The sequence below is a fragment of the Ovis aries genome, chromosome Y, assembly GCF_016772045.2.
Source record: "Ovis aries strain OAR_USU_Benz2616 breed Rambouillet chromosome Y, ARS-UI_Ramb_v3.0, whole genome shotgun sequence".
In the NCBI taxonomy this organism is placed as follows: Eukaryota; Metazoa; Chordata; class Mammalia; order Artiodactyla; family Bovidae; genus Ovis; species Ovis aries.
The window spans coordinates 60882-76806 of NC_082741.1; the positions used below are offsets into that span (position 1 = coordinate 60882).

The 15925-nt window shown below is 63.5% G+C and overlaps 1 protein-coding gene across 2 annotated transcripts in view; it reads right to left on the bottom strand.

The window, feature by feature from the left end:
* Positions 1-4001: 4001 nt before the first annotated feature.
* Positions 4002-15925, bottom strand: part of LOC101116812 (serine/threonine-protein phosphatase 2A regulatory subunit B'' subunit beta) — a 47635-nt gene continuing 35711 nt past the window's right edge. For both annotated transcript variants that reach the window (XM_060408556.1, XM_060408555.1), the window contains 8 exons: positions 14633-14719; positions 13997-14153; positions 9990-10038; positions 9290-9379; positions 8072-8247; positions 5880-5998; positions 5682-5788; positions 4002-4663 (listed from right to left, as the gene is read on the bottom strand). In XM_060408556.1, coding sequence (XP_060264539.1) covers positions 4513-4663; positions 5682-5788; positions 5880-5998; positions 8072-8247; positions 9290-9379; positions 9990-10038; positions 13997-14153; positions 14633-14719 — 936 coding nt within the window. In that variant the 3' untranslated portion in view covers positions 4002-4512. The remainder of the gene's footprint in view (positions 4664-5681; positions 5789-5879; positions 5999-8071; positions 8248-9289; positions 9380-9989; positions 10039-13996; positions 14154-14632; positions 14720-15925) is intronic.

Below are 15925 nucleotides of genomic sequence, written 5' to 3' on the forward strand. Positions count from 1 at the left end.
TTGTGCGTCCTAGTGCGCCCCCTAACCCAGAGGTCCCAGCTACTGCCTTGGGGCCTGGAATCTGACCCGAGGGGTACCCTGAACCGTGTTTCGGGCTCTGCACCCGCTCCACGGCTCTGAAGTGTACGCTGGGGACTCGACTGTGGTCCTGGAGGGTCCACATAGGTCCCCCCGGATCCTGAACTCTGCCCTGGGGATGTGTGTGGCTCAGTTCAGTTCAGTCGCTCAGTCGTGTCCGGACTCTGCGACCCCATGAACCGCAGCACGCCAGGCCTCCCTGTCCATCATCAACTCCCAGAGTTCACCCAAATTCATGTCCATTGAGTCGGTGATACCATCGAACCATCTTATCCTTTGTCATGCCCTTTCTCCTCCTGCCTTCAATCCTTCCCAGCATCAGGGTCTTTTCCAATGAGTCAGCTCTTTGCATCAGGTGGCCAAAGTATTGGAGTTTCAGCTTCAGCAACAGTCCTTCCAATGAATATTCAGGACTGCTGGTTGGATCTCCTTGCAGTCCAAGGGACTCTCAAGAGTCTTCTCCAACACCACAGTTCAAAAGCATCAATTCTTCAGCGCTCAGCTTTCTTCACAGTCCAACTCTCACATCCATACATGACCACTGGAAAAACTATAGCCTTGACTAGACGAACCTTTGTTGACAAAGTAACCTCTCTGCTTTTTAATATGCTATCTAGGTTGGTCATAGCTTTCCTTCCTAGGAGTAAGCATCTCTTAATTTCATGGCTGCAACCACCATCTGCAGTGATTCTGGAGCTCAGAAAAATAAAGTCTGACACTGTTTCCCCATCTATTTCCCATGAAGTGATGGGACCGGATGCCATGATCTTCGTTTTCTGAATGTTGAGCTTTAGGCCAACTTTTTCACTCTCCTCTTTCACCTTCATCAAGAGGCTCTTTAGTTCCTCTTCACTTTCTGCCATAAGGGTGGTGTCATCTATCTGAAGTTATAAGTTTCTCCCGGCAATCTTCATTCCAGCTTGTGCTTCCTCCAGCCCAGCATTTCTCATGATGTACTATGCATATAAGTTAAATAAGCAGGGTGACAATATACAGCCTTGACGTACTCCTTTTCCTATTTGGAACCAGGCTGTTGTTCCATGTCCAGTTCTAACTGTTGCTTCCTGACCTGCATATAGGTTTCTCAAGAGGCAGGTCAGGTGGTCTGGTATTCTCATCTGTTTCAGAGTTTTCCACACTTTATTGTGATCCACACAAAGGTTTTGGCATAGTCAATAAAGCAGAATTATATGTTTTTCTGGAACTCTCTTGCTTTTTCCATGATCCAGCAGATGTTGGCAATTTGATCTCTGGTTCCTCTGCCTTTTCTAAATCAGGCTTATACATCTGGAAGTTCATGGTTCACGTGTTGCTGAAGCTTGGCTTGGAGAATTTTAAGCATTACTTTACTAACGTGTGAGATGAGTGCAATTGTGCGGTTTGAGCATTCTTTGGGATTGGAATGAAAACTGACCTTTTCCAGTCCTGTGGCCACTGCTGAGCTTTCCAAATTTGCTGACACATTGAGTGCAGCACTTTCACAGCATCAAGCCCATCTTTGCATGAAATGTTCCCTTGGAATCTAATTTTCTTGAAGAGATCTCTAGTCTTTCCCATTCTGCTCTTTTCCTCTATTTCTTTGCATTGTTCGCTGAGGAAGGCTTTCTTATCTCTCCTTGCTATTCTTTGGAACTCTGCATTCAAATGGCTATATCTTTCCTTTTATCCTTTGCTTTCCGCTTCTCTTCTTTTCATAGCTATTTGTAAGGCTTCCTCAGACAGCCATTTTGGTTTTTTGCATTTTTTTCTTGGGGATGGTCTTGATCCCTGTCTACTGTACAATGTCACGAACCTCCATCCATAGTTCATCAAGCACTCTGTCTATCAGATCTAGTCCCTTAAATCTATTTCTCACTTCCACTGTATAGTCATAAGGGATTCGATTTAGGTCATACCTGAATAGTCTAGTAGTTTTCTCCAGTTTCTTCAATTTCAGTCTGAATTTGACAATAAGGAGTTCATGATCTGAGCCAGTCAGCTCCTGGTCTTGTTTTTGCTGACTGTATAAAGCTTCTCCATATTCAGCTGCAAAGAATATAATCAATCTGATTTCAGTGTCAACCATGTGGTGATGTCCAAGTGTGGCTCATAGGCCCCAAATTTGGCCTTGAAATGTCCTGACTCTGGGCAGTATGACGTCTGCCTGGGTGGCCCGAATCTGGGACTGCACCCCCGGAGCCCAAGACTCCGCCTTGTGTGGGAAGTGTTACTGGGGTCCCCAGAGGTCCTGAACCCTGCTTTGGGGTCCCATTCTACCCCTGGAATGCCTCAACCCTGCAGCTGGGGCTCCATTTTCTTCTTGGGGACCCCAGAGCCTGCCTTGGTGGTGGGGGGCTCGGTGCAGCCCTGGGGGCTCCCAAATCCAGCCTGAGAGGTCGAAGGTCATCTCCACTGGCCCCGAACTTTGCCGTGGGTATCTAATGCTGAACCCCTCACCCACCCTCAGAGGTCCCAGATGCCGCGTGGGCCTTCCCAGTAGAGCCCCGGGGGTTCTGACGGATACAGGGGATGGAGAAACGGATGGACTGTGGGCTGGGTGGGATGGGCATCTACATGGAGGCGTGGGCCACTGTACGGGTAAATGGACAGAAAAGTACACACAGGAATGGGTGCGCGGGTGGGCAGACGGAAGGAAGGATGGGTGGATGGACAGAGGTAGCGGGGGAGGTGTGGACCGGCGGGCGCATAGATACGGATGGCTGACCGCACAGACGCATGGATGGGCGCAGGGACTAATGGGTGGCTGGTTGGGGGCAGGCGTCTTGATGAGCAGTCGGGAGGGTGGAAGGAGGAGGAAGGGCGGATGGCGTGCAGGTAGAAGGCAGACGGGCTCTGCCGGTCACTGTCGCCCGCCCCCGCCCCCGCCCCCGCCCCCGCAGAAGCAGCGCCGTCAGGAGACCGCTGCGCGCACCTCCTGACAGGATGGGACTTTGCTGTCCTTTCTCGCAGGCATTTCCCCCATGGCTTTTCCAGTCTTACTTTTGCAACGGGTGGGTTCTTATCTCTTCAATCTCTAAACCCCGGGGCCGACAGGTCTCACCAGGTTTTTTTCTCTACGTTCTGAGTTTCCTCTCCTCTCTGCTGACCTCCCGCATCTGCCGCTCAGTGGGATGAGTCGGAGACGAGGTGGGTCCCTCGAGGGTCTTGGTGGCCAAGGGGCAGGCCCGGCCTGTCTGAGCTCTGAGGAGATGGTGGCCACGCCCGTCTCCCAGGGACGCCTGGAGACTCTCCCAGGACCACATGGCTGTGGAGTCCGCCCTCCGGACGGTGGGGCAGCCAGGAAGACAGGCCCGTGTGGTCTAGTGTGAGGGACCCCCACTCCAGCTCCTGCCGCCCCACCTACTCTGGGAGGGCCTGTGTCCAGCAGGGGGGCTCAGCTGCAGAAGGGAGGAGGGCCTGTGTCTGGCACGGGGGCTCAGCTGCAGAAGGGAGGGACCCTCCGCGAGGTCTGCTGGGTGCCAGGACCTGAGACAACCTGCCCAAGGCCTGGTTGGGGGATGCTCCTCGGCCACCTCCACTGGACACGTGGGAGCCCACCCTCCCCTGGAATCTCGGGTTGATGCTGTCCCGTGGGGCCCGGAGCAGTGCTGGACCCGGGGGTGGGCGGAGCGGCGTGGAGGCCAGACGTCTGGTCTCACAGCACAGTGTGGGCAGGGGAGGCTCGCACCCTGTCGTGCACAGAAGTGACCGCAGGGGAGCCAGCCGCCCCGGGGCCATGCAGGGACCGCCGTGGCCAGAGTGCAGGCTGCACGGCCCTGGGGCCCCGGCCTGTGACCCGTGCCCGGCGGCTCCGTGTCCGGGGGGCCCTGCACACCCCACAGTCTCCCTGCGGGGACCCCCACATCCGTGCCATGTCCATCTGTGACCTGCGTTCAGAATCCCCTGCTGCCGTGTCTTGTCTTGTCTCAAGGTTAGCCTCAGGCTGAAAATCCTTAAATTCTTTATTTCAAAATACAAACGTGATCTCATAAAACTCTACACCGCTCTGCACAGCAAATAGAAGGGAACTTTACACATCTTGTACACGTACACAGAAATGCTGGGCCGCACTGACCTGGGTGCTCCCTCGGCCCTGCCCGGGGCGGCATCCCTGCAGGGGCCCTGTGGGACAGCGGGCGCTGTGGCTTCTGGAATGTTCCTGCCGACACAGCCGGCCCAAGGTCAGCGCGGGGACAGTCCGGGCAGACCCACCACAGCACCGCCGGATTCCCACCGGGGTGAACCGTCCGCTGACGGGGGCCTCCAAGCGCCTGGACAGGGCAGCGGGCCTAGGCCGCCTGCCTGCTGGAGAGGCACCGCGGGGCCGTCTGCAGCCGCTTCTGTGCCAAATAAAGATGCACGCACCACAGAGAGACGAACTGCGCTGGGTGAGGCCGACGGCTGCTCGGCCGCGTTCCCCACCCACGGGCCACGGGGGCCCCGAGGAGCCGCGGGTCACGAGGGCGGCAGGTCGTCGCCCCCACACTCGTACTCGTACAGCTCGACGGTGCCCAGGCCACCCGGCGCCTCCAGGAAGGGCCTCTGGGCCAGCGGGGACCGCAGGGCGCTCAGCTTCTGCTCCACGGGGCTGAGCTCGGCCTCGTATCTGCAAGGAGCGGCCCGTGAGGACAGCGCCCGCCCTCCGCGCCCACCGTGTGCACCCAACACCCTGACACCTGGGGGCAGGACAGCGGGCCCACTGAGCATCTGTGTGCACACATCACCCTGACACCCGGGGGCAGGACAGCAGGCCCACTGAGCATCTGTGTGCACCCAACACCCTGACACCCGGGGGCAGGACAGCGGGCCCGCTGAGCAGCTATGTGCACCCAACACCCTGACACCTGGGGGCAGGACAGCGGGCCCACTAAGCAGCTGTGTGCACCCAACACCCTAACACCCGGGGGCAGGACAGCAGGCCCACTAAGCAGCTGTGTGCACCCAACACCCTAACACCCGGGGGCAGGACAGCAGGCCCGCTGAGCAGCTGTGTGCACCCAACACCCTAACACCCGGGGGCAGGACAGCAGGCCCGCTGAGCAGCTGTGTGCACCCAACACCCTGACACCCGGGGGCAGGACAGCGGGCCCGCTGAGCATCTGTGTGCACCCAACACCCTAACACCCGGGGGCAGGACAGCAGGCCCGCTGAGCAGCTGTGTGCACCCAACACCCTGACACCCGGGGGCAGGACAGCGGGCCCGCTGGACAGCTGTGTGCTCAGCAGCTTAGCCGCCCAGCTGGCTCCCCACCCTGTCCCCCTCTGTGGGATCTGCACCCCTTGGGGGCCTGCGGGTGCCACCCCCAGAGGGTAGATGCAGCCCTGATAGGTGCCTCACAGGGGCCCTGGTGGGACCCTCCGTGGGCTGGGGGAGGGCCTGACTCAGCAGGAAGAGCTCCCAGACTCAGGGCGCTAAGGCCGGGCACCTGGGGCAGAACCAGGCACAGTTTGGAGTCAGAGTGTCCCCACCCTCGGCGGCAGGGCCACAGTCCCTTGGAAACCCTCCCCCAGAAGCGGCAGCCAGAGGTGGTGTCCTCCCTGCCCCAGCTGGCAGCCCTTTCCCTGCCCCCGTTCCCAGCCACCCCTCCTCCCGGGACCCAGTTCTCCGCCCCCCGTGCGCTCACCCGTCCTCCCAGGGGTCCCCCGCGGCCTCCTCGGCCACCAGGATGTCGTACTCCTCAGCAGCGAAGCGCTCCCAGTCGGACAGCTCGGGCCCCTCGCTCTCACTCTCCTGCAGAGCACGGTAGGGTGTCGCCCAGGAGCGGCCCGGCGCCCCCTCCCCCGCACGTCCCCCGCGGGCCTCCCCCGTCACCTTCCCTCACCCTGAGCAGGGACGCCTGCTCTTTCTGCTCGTGGTCCAGATATTTCTCGATGTTAAAGAAGGTGTCAAAGAACACGTTAGCCAGCTTGCAACGCTTCAGGTCTTGCAGCGTGATCCTCCCTGCGGGAGGGGCCCAGGTGTGAGCGCGTGGGTAGGGGTGCACGGAGGGGACTTCAGGGGACAGCTGGGAGCGTGGGTGGGTGGGGTGGGGGGCGCAGGGCGTGAGCGCTCAGGGCAGCCGCGGGGGAAGCGAAGAGGAGTCTCATGGGCCCCTGGGGCAGCTCATTGGCGTGTGGAGTGGGGCTCCTGGACGCAGGGCAGCTCATGGGCACATGGGCATGTCATGAGCACACTCACGTGTGCAAAGCCACACGCCTTACGGCACAGCACCGTGCACTCTGCCGCCAGCCCGGCCACAGGAGTGCTGCTGGTGTGGAGAAAGCCTGGCGGGTGCCTGGGGGACCAGAGCCCTGTGTGTCCCTGGAGGTTCGTCAGGGGATATAGGGGTCCGCACGCCTAACCCAGAGGGTGGGACCCGAGCTGCCCTAGACCACGGACACGGAGCCGGACGAAGCCTGGGCCGGGCAAGAGGGCCCAGGCACGAGGCCCCAGGACGAGTCCGCAGGGCAACACCCGAGACTGGGCTCCCAGGACACAGGACACCCAGGTGTTCCACTTGGAGGCAGAGACTTCCTGTGACCTTGGCAGGCATCCCGGGCGCCCTGGGATGTACCCACCGAGCACCCTGGCTCCCAGATCAACCAACGCAATCCCCGGGCCACGGCACCGGGCCTGAGAAGGGCAGCCCTGTGCAGGGGGCCCCCGCACCGCCCACACTGGGGTCCCGGTGGAGTATGACAGAGCACGGCAGAGGAACATGGCCGAGGGACACGGCAACCGTCCCCGGCCCCAGGGCACACTCAGTCCCCACGTCAGTTCACCACACGCGCGCGGTGAGGGCGGGGCTGTGAAGGTCGAGTCCAGACTCAGCGGTCACACTCGAGGGCTGAGGGCGGGGCCACAAGGATGGCGTCCACCCCAGGGGTCACACGTGGGGGCTGAGGGCGGGGCTGAAAGCGTCATGTCCACCCCAGGGGTCACACGTGGGGGCTGAGGGCGGGGCTGAAAGCGTCATGTCCACCCCGGGGGTCACTCGCGAGGGCTGAGGGCGGGGCTGAAAGCGTCATGTCCACCCCAGGGGTCACTCGCGAGGGCTGAGGGCGGGGCTGAAAGCGTCATGTCCACCCCAGGGGTCACACTCGAGGGCTGAGGGCGGGGCCACAAGGATGGCGTCCACCCCAGGGGTCACACGTGGGGGCTGAGGGCGGGGCTGAAAGCGTCATGTCCACCCCAGGGGTCACACACGAGGGCTGAGGGCGGGGCCACAAGGATGGCGTCCACCCCAGGGGTCACTCGTGGGGGCTGAGGGCGGGGCTGAAAGCGTCATGTCCACCCCGGGGGTCACACGTGGGGGCTGAGGGCAGGGCTGAAAGCGTCATGCCCACCCCGGGGGTCACACGTGGGGGCTGAGGGCGGGGCTGAAAGCGTCATGTCCACCCCAGGGGTCACTCGTGGGGGCTGAGGGCGGGGCTGAAAGCGTCATGTCCACCCCAGGGGTCACTCGCGAGGGCTGAGGAGGGCGGGGCCACGAGGCTCGCGTCCGCCCCGAGTGACCGGACGTGCACGGTGCTCAGTTACACAAGACCACACTTGACCTGCCCTGGACGCGACTACCCTCCCGAGGTCGGGCACACACCTCCCCTGGGGCTTCCCACCCCCGGGGCTGCCCCCACTCCGGGGTTCCCCACCCCCTGGGGTGTCCCTCTCCCCAGGAGCACCCAGGTTCCCCAGGGCATCCCCCCAGGCTGTCCCCCTCCCCTGGGGTGTCCCCCACCGCAGGGTGCCCCACTTCCCTGGGGAACCCCTCCAGGCTGAGCCCCATCCCCCTGAGCTCCCCACTCCGGGGGCAACCCTATTCCCCAGGGCATCTCCAAGCCCTGGGTGTCCCCCTCCCCCAGGGGCCCCCACTACCCTGGGGAACCCCCCCAGGCTGAGCCCCATCCCCCCCGGAGCTCCCCACTCCGGGGGCAACCCTATTCCCCAGGGCATCCCCACACCCTGGGTGTCCCCCTCCCCCTTGGGGCCCCACTTCCCAGGGGCGCCCCCTCCCCAGGGCCCGGCCCCGCACAGCACCTTCAGTCTGGGGCTTCACCAGGTCCAGCATTTGGCACAGGCAGTCCTCAAAGGGCAGGGCCTCGATGGCCATGCTGTCCAGCCGCCGGCACTGCTCCTCGTAGAAGTACTCCAGCTCAAACATGGACAGCGCCCCATCCCCGTCCAGGTCCATGCAGCGGAACCAGTACTCAATGCTGCGGCCGGGAGGGCCAGACGTCCACTGGGACGGCCGTCCACCCAGACCCACTCCGACCAGGGTGACCCCCACCTCTATAACCAGTGCTCAGTGCTGCGGCCGGGAGGGTCACACGTCCACCCAGACCCGCTCCAACCAGGGTGACCCCACCCCCGGGCCCAGTCCTCGATGCTGAGGCCAGGAGGGTCACACGTCCACTGGGACGGCCGTCCACCCAGACCTGCTCTGACCAGGGTGACCCCACCTCTATAACCAGTGCTCAATGCTGCGGCCGGGAGGGTCACACATCCACCCAAGCCCGCTCCAACCAGGGTGACCCCACCCCCGGGCCCAGTCCTCGATGCTGCGGCCGGGAGGGTCACATGCCCACCAGGATGACCGTCCACCCAAAACCCACTCCCACCAGGGTGACCGCATGTGGACAGATCCTCCCCCCACCACCAGTACTCGATCCTGCGGCCGGGAGGGTCACACATCCACCCAAGCCCGCTCCGACCAGAGTGACCCTATCCCCGGGCCCAGTACTAGATGCTGCGGCCGGGAGGGTCACACGTCCACCAGGACATCGTCCACCCAGACCCGCTCCCACCAGGGTGACCCCACCCCTGGGACCAGTACTCGATCCTGCGGCCGGGAGGGTCACACGTCCACCAGGACATCGTCCACCCAGACCCGCTCTGACCAGGGTGACCCCACCCCTGGGACCAGTACTCGATCCTGCGGCCGGGAGGGTCACACGTCCACCAGGACGTCGTCCACCCAGACCCGCTCCCACCAGGGTGACCCCACCCCTGGGACCAGTCCTCAAGGCTGTGGCCGGGAGGGTCACACGTCCACCAGGACAGCCGTCCACCCAAACCCACTCCCACCAGGATTAGGGAGGGACAGACCCCACCCCCGGGACCACCCCCTCATATGAGCCCCTCCGAGACGCCCTCACAGGGATGGGCCGCGGGGGGCGCCCTCACTAGTGGGTAACCACTGGGCTCCTCTTGCGAGGGTCCCAACAGCCTGGACAGAGCGCAGGCCCCGACACCCACCTGGTGGGGGTCTTCTTGTCCTCCTCGGAGATCAGAAACCAGACAAAGTCCGCGTAGCTGATTTTCCCTTCCTTCTGCACCTTTTTCCCTCTGGATTCAAGAGACGAGGGCAGCGTCAGGGAGGAGCAGCCTGAGGCCCAAGTCCCTGCCCACGTGCAGGGGTGACCGGAGCCCTGCAGGGACCCGGTCCCAGACTGGACCCCACCCGGAGGCGCCTGAGAGTATGTGCGGGCGCAGAAGGCCTCTCAGAGCCCAAGGGGGCGGGGGGCGGGGGGCGGGGGTGGGGGCAGAAGGACATGCCCAGCTCAGGGCCCCTCACAGCCTGCATGCCCAGGCCCTGTGTCCCCCTCACGCACGGTGTCACATGGAAAGAGCGTGCTTTGTGTGCCCGTAACTTATGACATCACACGTGTAATGATCACGTGTCCTTTACACACGCCCGCACATGACAAAGGCATGTGCGTCCTTTACATACGACCTTACACGAGCGGCACACGTGTCTCTCTTACTCATGACTTCCTGTGACAATGGCGTGTGTCCCCGTTACCTGTGACCTCACATGGCAAAACCCTATACACGAGCTCCTAAGGCACGACCTCAGGTGCCTCAGAACACGGCCACCCTGGTCAGGAGTGACAGGCAGGGCTGGATGCGCCCGGTAAAGCCAGCCCAGCCCTGCTGGGAGCCCGCTGGCACGCACCGCGTCACGGCTCCGGAGAAGATCCGGTCAATCATCTTGGTGGAAATAGCTGCAAGAGAGGGGTCAGGCCGTGAGTTCCACACGGGGGTCCTGGTACCCCACGCGGCGGCTGTGGACGCGGCCAGGCAGGCTCCAGGCTGAACCTGGAGACCCAGGTCTGGCTGCGCGGGACCCTGGGGGCCTGGGTTTCCTGCACACGCCTCCTTTGACACTGCCCACCGCCTCCCAGTCCTGGCTGTGTGTGTCGGTGTGTGTGCACGTGCGTGCTGCTAGGGCTGCGAGGAGACCCAGCCAGTCCATCCTCAAGGAAATCAACCCAGAATAGTCACTGGAGGGACTGATGCTGAAGCTAAAACTCCAATACCGTGGCCACCTGACGCGAAGAGCTGACTCACTGGAAAAGACCCTGATGCTGGGAAAGATTGAGGGCAGGAGGAGAAGGGGACGACAGAGGATGAGATGGCTGGATGGCATCACCAACTCGATGGACATGGGTTTGGATAAACTCCAGGAGATGGTGATGGACAGGGAGGCCTGGCGTGCTGCGGTCCACAGGGTCGCAAAGAGTGGAACATGACCGAGCGGGTGAACAGAGATGTGTCCCAAGTTGCTTCCGGCGTGTCCGACTCTTTGCGACCCCGTGGACTGTGGCCCACCAGGCTTCTCTGTCCGTGAAACTCTCCAGGCGAGAGTACTGCAGTGAGTCGCCACTCCCTTCTCCAGGGGATGTCCCTAACCCAGGAACTGAGCCCGAGTCTCCTGCACCTCCTGCACCGGCAGACAGGTTCTTAGACCAGCCGGGCCGCCAGGGAAACCCACCCAGGCCCAGGGCCTGAGCCTCAGTCCAAGCTGCAGAGGTAGGCACTGGCCCCGGAGCTCCAGGAATGAGGGGAGTGTGGACGGCAGGACGCACGTTCACTCATGCATGGGCTCTGCCTCCAAACACAACGCGCTTGTGATCAGAACCCAGATGCGTGCCAACCATGTTCAAGGAAGACACAGCAGAAGGCCGGGGCTGTCAGACGATCACCACACACAGGGTGGCTTCAACAGCACGTGGTAATCCTCCCCTCGTCCTGGAGGCTGGAGTCGGAGCCCCAGGTGTGGGCAGGGCTGCTCCCTCCTCCCCGAGTCCTCACACGCTCACCCCCGAGTGCGTCTGTGTCCCGAGCTCCCCTTCTTATCAGGACCCCAGTCTTGTGGGATCAGGACCAGCCTAGCGACCTCATTTCACCTTCATCCCCTGTTTAAAGACTATGTGCAAAGACAGCCGCCTCCTGAAATCTCAGGGCTCACAACTCAAGTACATTACTCTTGGGGACACTCTTCAGCCCCTACTTAGGCAGAAAACCACAAAAATGGCGAAATAAAGACAAAACATCCTTTCCTCCCCATTCATCCTGCCTCAGTAAAAGTCTCCTCTGAGAGGAAAGACTGGACGGTGTCAGAGGCTGAACGAGGTTTTCCAAAGAGAGACAGCCACGTCCTGCCTCCCAGCGTGGGAACTGGGTCTTATATGACAACAGGGTCTCTGCAGAGGTGATGGAGTGAAGGTCTGAGATGAGGTCCGCCTGAGTGGGGGTGGCCGTAAACCCAGGGACAGGGTCCTTATAAGACGCGGAAGAGGAGAGACACGGACGCAGCGGCGAAGCCACGTGGAGACGGAGGCGGAGACGGGAGGGAGGCGGCCACCAGCCCAGGCCGGAGGGACGCCCGGAGCCCCCGGAAGCCGGAAGAGGCGGGGAGGGCCCTCCCCTGGAGCCTCTGCAGGGAGCTCAGCCCTAGGACCCCCTAACCTCAGACGTGTGGTCCCCAGGGCTGCGGGAGGACGGGTGTCGAGCCCCCATCTGTAGTCGTCTGTTACAGCTGCCTCAGGTAACCCTCACGGGCCGCGTGGGTGTTGGGCCTTCATAAACAAGTTCATTTAGGGCCTCCGGCGTCACAACTGGGAGGGTGACTTCCTGTTCTTTGAGGGCCCCCCACGCACGTGACAACAGCCCCAGGGAATCAGGACAGCTGACTCAGACGCGCTCCCACGCCTGGAGACATGAGGGCAGAAAACCACTCTGGACCAGTCAGCTCTGCCCCAGCCCGCTCCTCTCCACACAGGAGGGCGAGCCCGTGCAAAACCCGAGCTGACACAGCCCATGGGCACTCCGGGGGCCGTACTCGAAACTGCCCCATGTCCTGTCCCGGCGGCAAGACCACCGTGCCCAGGGTCACTCGTGTCCCCAGGACAAACGAGACCCCAGCAAGCGGCCCTGTTTGGTGACAGACCCCCAAAAGCGGCTGACGAGAGCCGCTGGACGTGAGAACCACACGGGTGGACAGAAGGCCCCGGGGATGTGGGAACCAGCCCTGGGCCACGAGGTGGGCGCCTCAGGGCCTGATGAGCGCGTCCCGGCCACCAAGGCCTGTGCTGATCTCACAGCGGGGGTCACGGTCGAGATCAACAGTGGAACTGAGAGGGACCCATGCACGCACGCTCAGGCGCCCACGCACGCACGCTCAGGCACCCACGCATGCACGCTCAGGCGCCCACGCATGCACGCTCAGGCATCCACGCACGCACGCTCAGGCGCCCACGCACGCACGCTCAGGCGCCCACGCACCAGGATCGCGGGGCCCTTGCGGGGCCAGCCTGAGCTATTCAAGGAGCAGAAGGCTGGCCTGGGGGGCTGACCTCAGGGGCCCATGCAGGCCACACTGACCACAAACAGATGAGTGCCCCGAGGACTCAGAACCCCACTCGTGGGCGCCATTACCTGGAGAGGCCCAGTGCACCGAAACCGACAGTTCTAAAGAAACCGTTGGCAAAGCCAGGCATCCACCACTCAGGCGATTTCAGCCCATTTTACGTGCCCTGAAGATCTGGTTTCTTGGAAAGGGAGGTTCGGGGAATCAAAACCAGGGCTCTGGGAGAACCTAGAGGGGTGAGGGGACCTGTGTGTACCTCTGGCTGACTCACCTTGAGGTTCGGGAGAAACGAACACGATTTTGTAAAATAATTATCCTTCGATTAAAAAAGGAATAAAATTTTTAAAAAACTATCTATACGGGATTCCTCACTGCTGCTCCTAAAATGCAAGGAAGCTCGGATTTAGCTATTCCAGCCTCTCTGTCATGAGGACCCACAAGGGCTCTCTGGTCACACCCGGAGGCTGGAGTTGAAGCCTCCCCAGGAAACGTGTCTCTCTGCTGTTCTCACCAGGCCGACTCCAGGCCTGACGCTGCCAGCCCACCCGCTGTGGCCACAGGGCCCTGAGCTGGGACTCAGTCTCCAGATGGCACCGTGCCCCCACAGGCAGGCGCTAGAAGGCTTGACAGCAGGCAGCAGCAGCAACACGGCAGGAAGGGGGACACCGAGCCCTGTGGGAACAGGCGTCTCCCCTGCGGGGACAGGCACTGTGAGCTCGGGGCTGACCCTCGGACTGGCCCCCACCAAGCCCATCAGGCGACCCAGCCTGAGATGACGGCAGGGGTGATGCCCCCCTCCTCAGGGACACACACGGGAGGAGGGGAGGGACACCGAGCCCTGTGGGAACAGGCGTCTCCCCTGCGGGGACAGGCACTGTGTGAGCTTGGCGCTGTGAGCTCTGCGCTGACCCGCGGACTGGCCCCCACTGAGCCCATCAGGGGATCCGGCCTGAGATGACGGCGGGGTGACCCCCCCCTTCTCAGGGACACAGAGGAGACCGGGGGTGGGAAGAGCTGGGGGAGTGACAGTGGCTCCGATGGGGAGCCGCCAGGTGCGGGAGATCTCGGTCCACGCCCGCCTGAGGGCGCCCCCAGCACCACGTGGGCGTGTCCGCGGTGTGTGCCCATCTCCCAAGTGCCCCAGCAGGTCCGGCGGGAGTGCAGGTGCAGGCCCCGAGGGCAGGGGTCGGGCGGTGTGGGGCAGCCGTGGCCTCTCTGGAGAGACCAGGAGCCCGCGCAGCGCCCCTCGGCCGAGTCCCGGCTCGGCCGAGTCCCGGCCCTGCCGCGCCCCCGGGGGCGGGGCCGCTCACCGTGGTCGTTGTGCCGGGCCAGGTCCTGCGCATCGATGAGCAGGTCGTGGTCCGTGTCCAGCTCCCAGAACTTGCAGTAGATGACGTAGAAGTGCTCGTAGGAGAAGAACTCCGTCAGCTGGTTGATGTCTGCCTCCTCCTCCAGGAGAGCCACGTTCTGCCGGACACACCACAGAACTGCCAGCGGGGGCTCCAGGGCGCGGAGCGCAAACAGCCCGTCCAGTGGGGACAGGCCCAGACCCCGTGTCGTGGGCAGGCGGGGTCAGAGCAGGGCAAGCTCGTGTGAGGGCCGGGAGGGGCCACCGGGTAAGGGGTGCACCCGGGCCAGGCCAGGTCACAGACGCGGAGGGGAGAAGGTGGGGGACGGGGGAGGGGAGTAGCATGGAGGGACTACAGGGTGGGAGGTACCTGATGCACAGAGGGATGGACGGGTGGGCGTGTGGATGGGGGACGGGATGGGAGGACGGATGGACGGTGGACGGGGATGGGAGGAGGGATGGACGGTGGACGGGGATGGGGGGACGCGTGGACGGTGGACCGGGATGGACGCGTGGACGGGGAGGGGCGGGGCGCGCCTGGGCGAGGGACGCGGGCGGCAGCGGTGGGTCCCGGTCCCGCCCTGATCCCGTGCCGCACCTGCAGGAAGGTGCTCCTTCGCAGCTCGGCGCACGTGATCCTGCCCGACCAGGACCGGTTGACGGTGTAGAAGATCCTCTGGATGACCTGCGGGGCACCGACGGGGCCCATCAGCCCGGCACAGCGATGTGGGCGCTGCAGGGCTCCAAGGGAGGCCCAGGTGTGAGCGCGCCCGCAGCCCGGTGACCTCCCGGGTTGCCTCCCCAGGGACTCGGGAGGGTGAGCTGCAGGACCACGAGCCGCCAGCAGAGGGCGGCCGCCCCGCACACGGCGGAGGGTCGGGAAGGAGGCCCGCTGGATCCCAGGGGGACCCAGTGCGGCGGGAGCTGCCCTCGGCCGCAGTCCGCAGCCCGCAGTGAGAGGGCCGCCCTCGAGCTGGATGGGGCGGGGACAGCAGCTCTGAAGGCGGGCAGCCCTCACAGCGTGGCCTAAAGCTCCGCTCCGACCCTTCCGCGAGCACCTGACCGACCGCCGGGAGAAGAGCATGAGCTCCAAGCCGAGAGCACGCCCCCGCCCCTGCACACGGAGGCCCGGCAGGGCACAGGGCCCCCTGTGGTCCGGACAGCACTGCCCTGGGCCAGGACGCCCCTCCCCTGCCCCTCCTCCACGATAACCCCCCACCAGTCGCCTCCTCCAGGACGCCCCACTCCCGCCCCGCCCCCTCCTCCAGGACGCCCCCTCCCCTGGCCCCACCTGGACGCCCGCTCCTCTGTGCTGCTCCAGGACGCCCCCCACTCCGTCCCCTCCTCCAGGACGCCCCCTCCCCTGTCCCCACCCAGGGCGTCTCTCCGTCCCCATCCACGGATGTCCCCTCCCCGGCTCCTGTGAGACAGCCCCTCCCCACCCCCGCTGTAGGCCGCCCCGTCCCCTATGTGTTTAGGAGCCCCCGGCACGCAGCAGTGTCTACAGCCGGCTCAGTCTGGATCGTCACTGTTAGTCGGGGAGCAGAGTGCGCAGTGTATGTGTGAGGGGGTCTGGGGCATCCACACCCCCGCCCCGCCCCGCCCGCGGCCCCGCCCCGCCCCGCGTGCGTCCGCCCCGCCCACACGTGTGTGCACTCTGTGCTACAGGACAAGCGTGCTCCCAGCCCGCGTGCCCGGGGGCTACCCGCCACCCACCTGCACCCTGAGCCAAGCCATGTGTGTGGGCAGGAGCCCTTCCCCCAGGTGCGGTTCCCCAGGTGACCCCGGCCCACGGCAGGGGCGGGGCCTGGGCTGTGGTTCTGAGGCCCCGGGCCACAGGCAGGGCCCATGCCTGATGCTCTGAACCTGAAACCCTGCCGCCCGGGAGGCA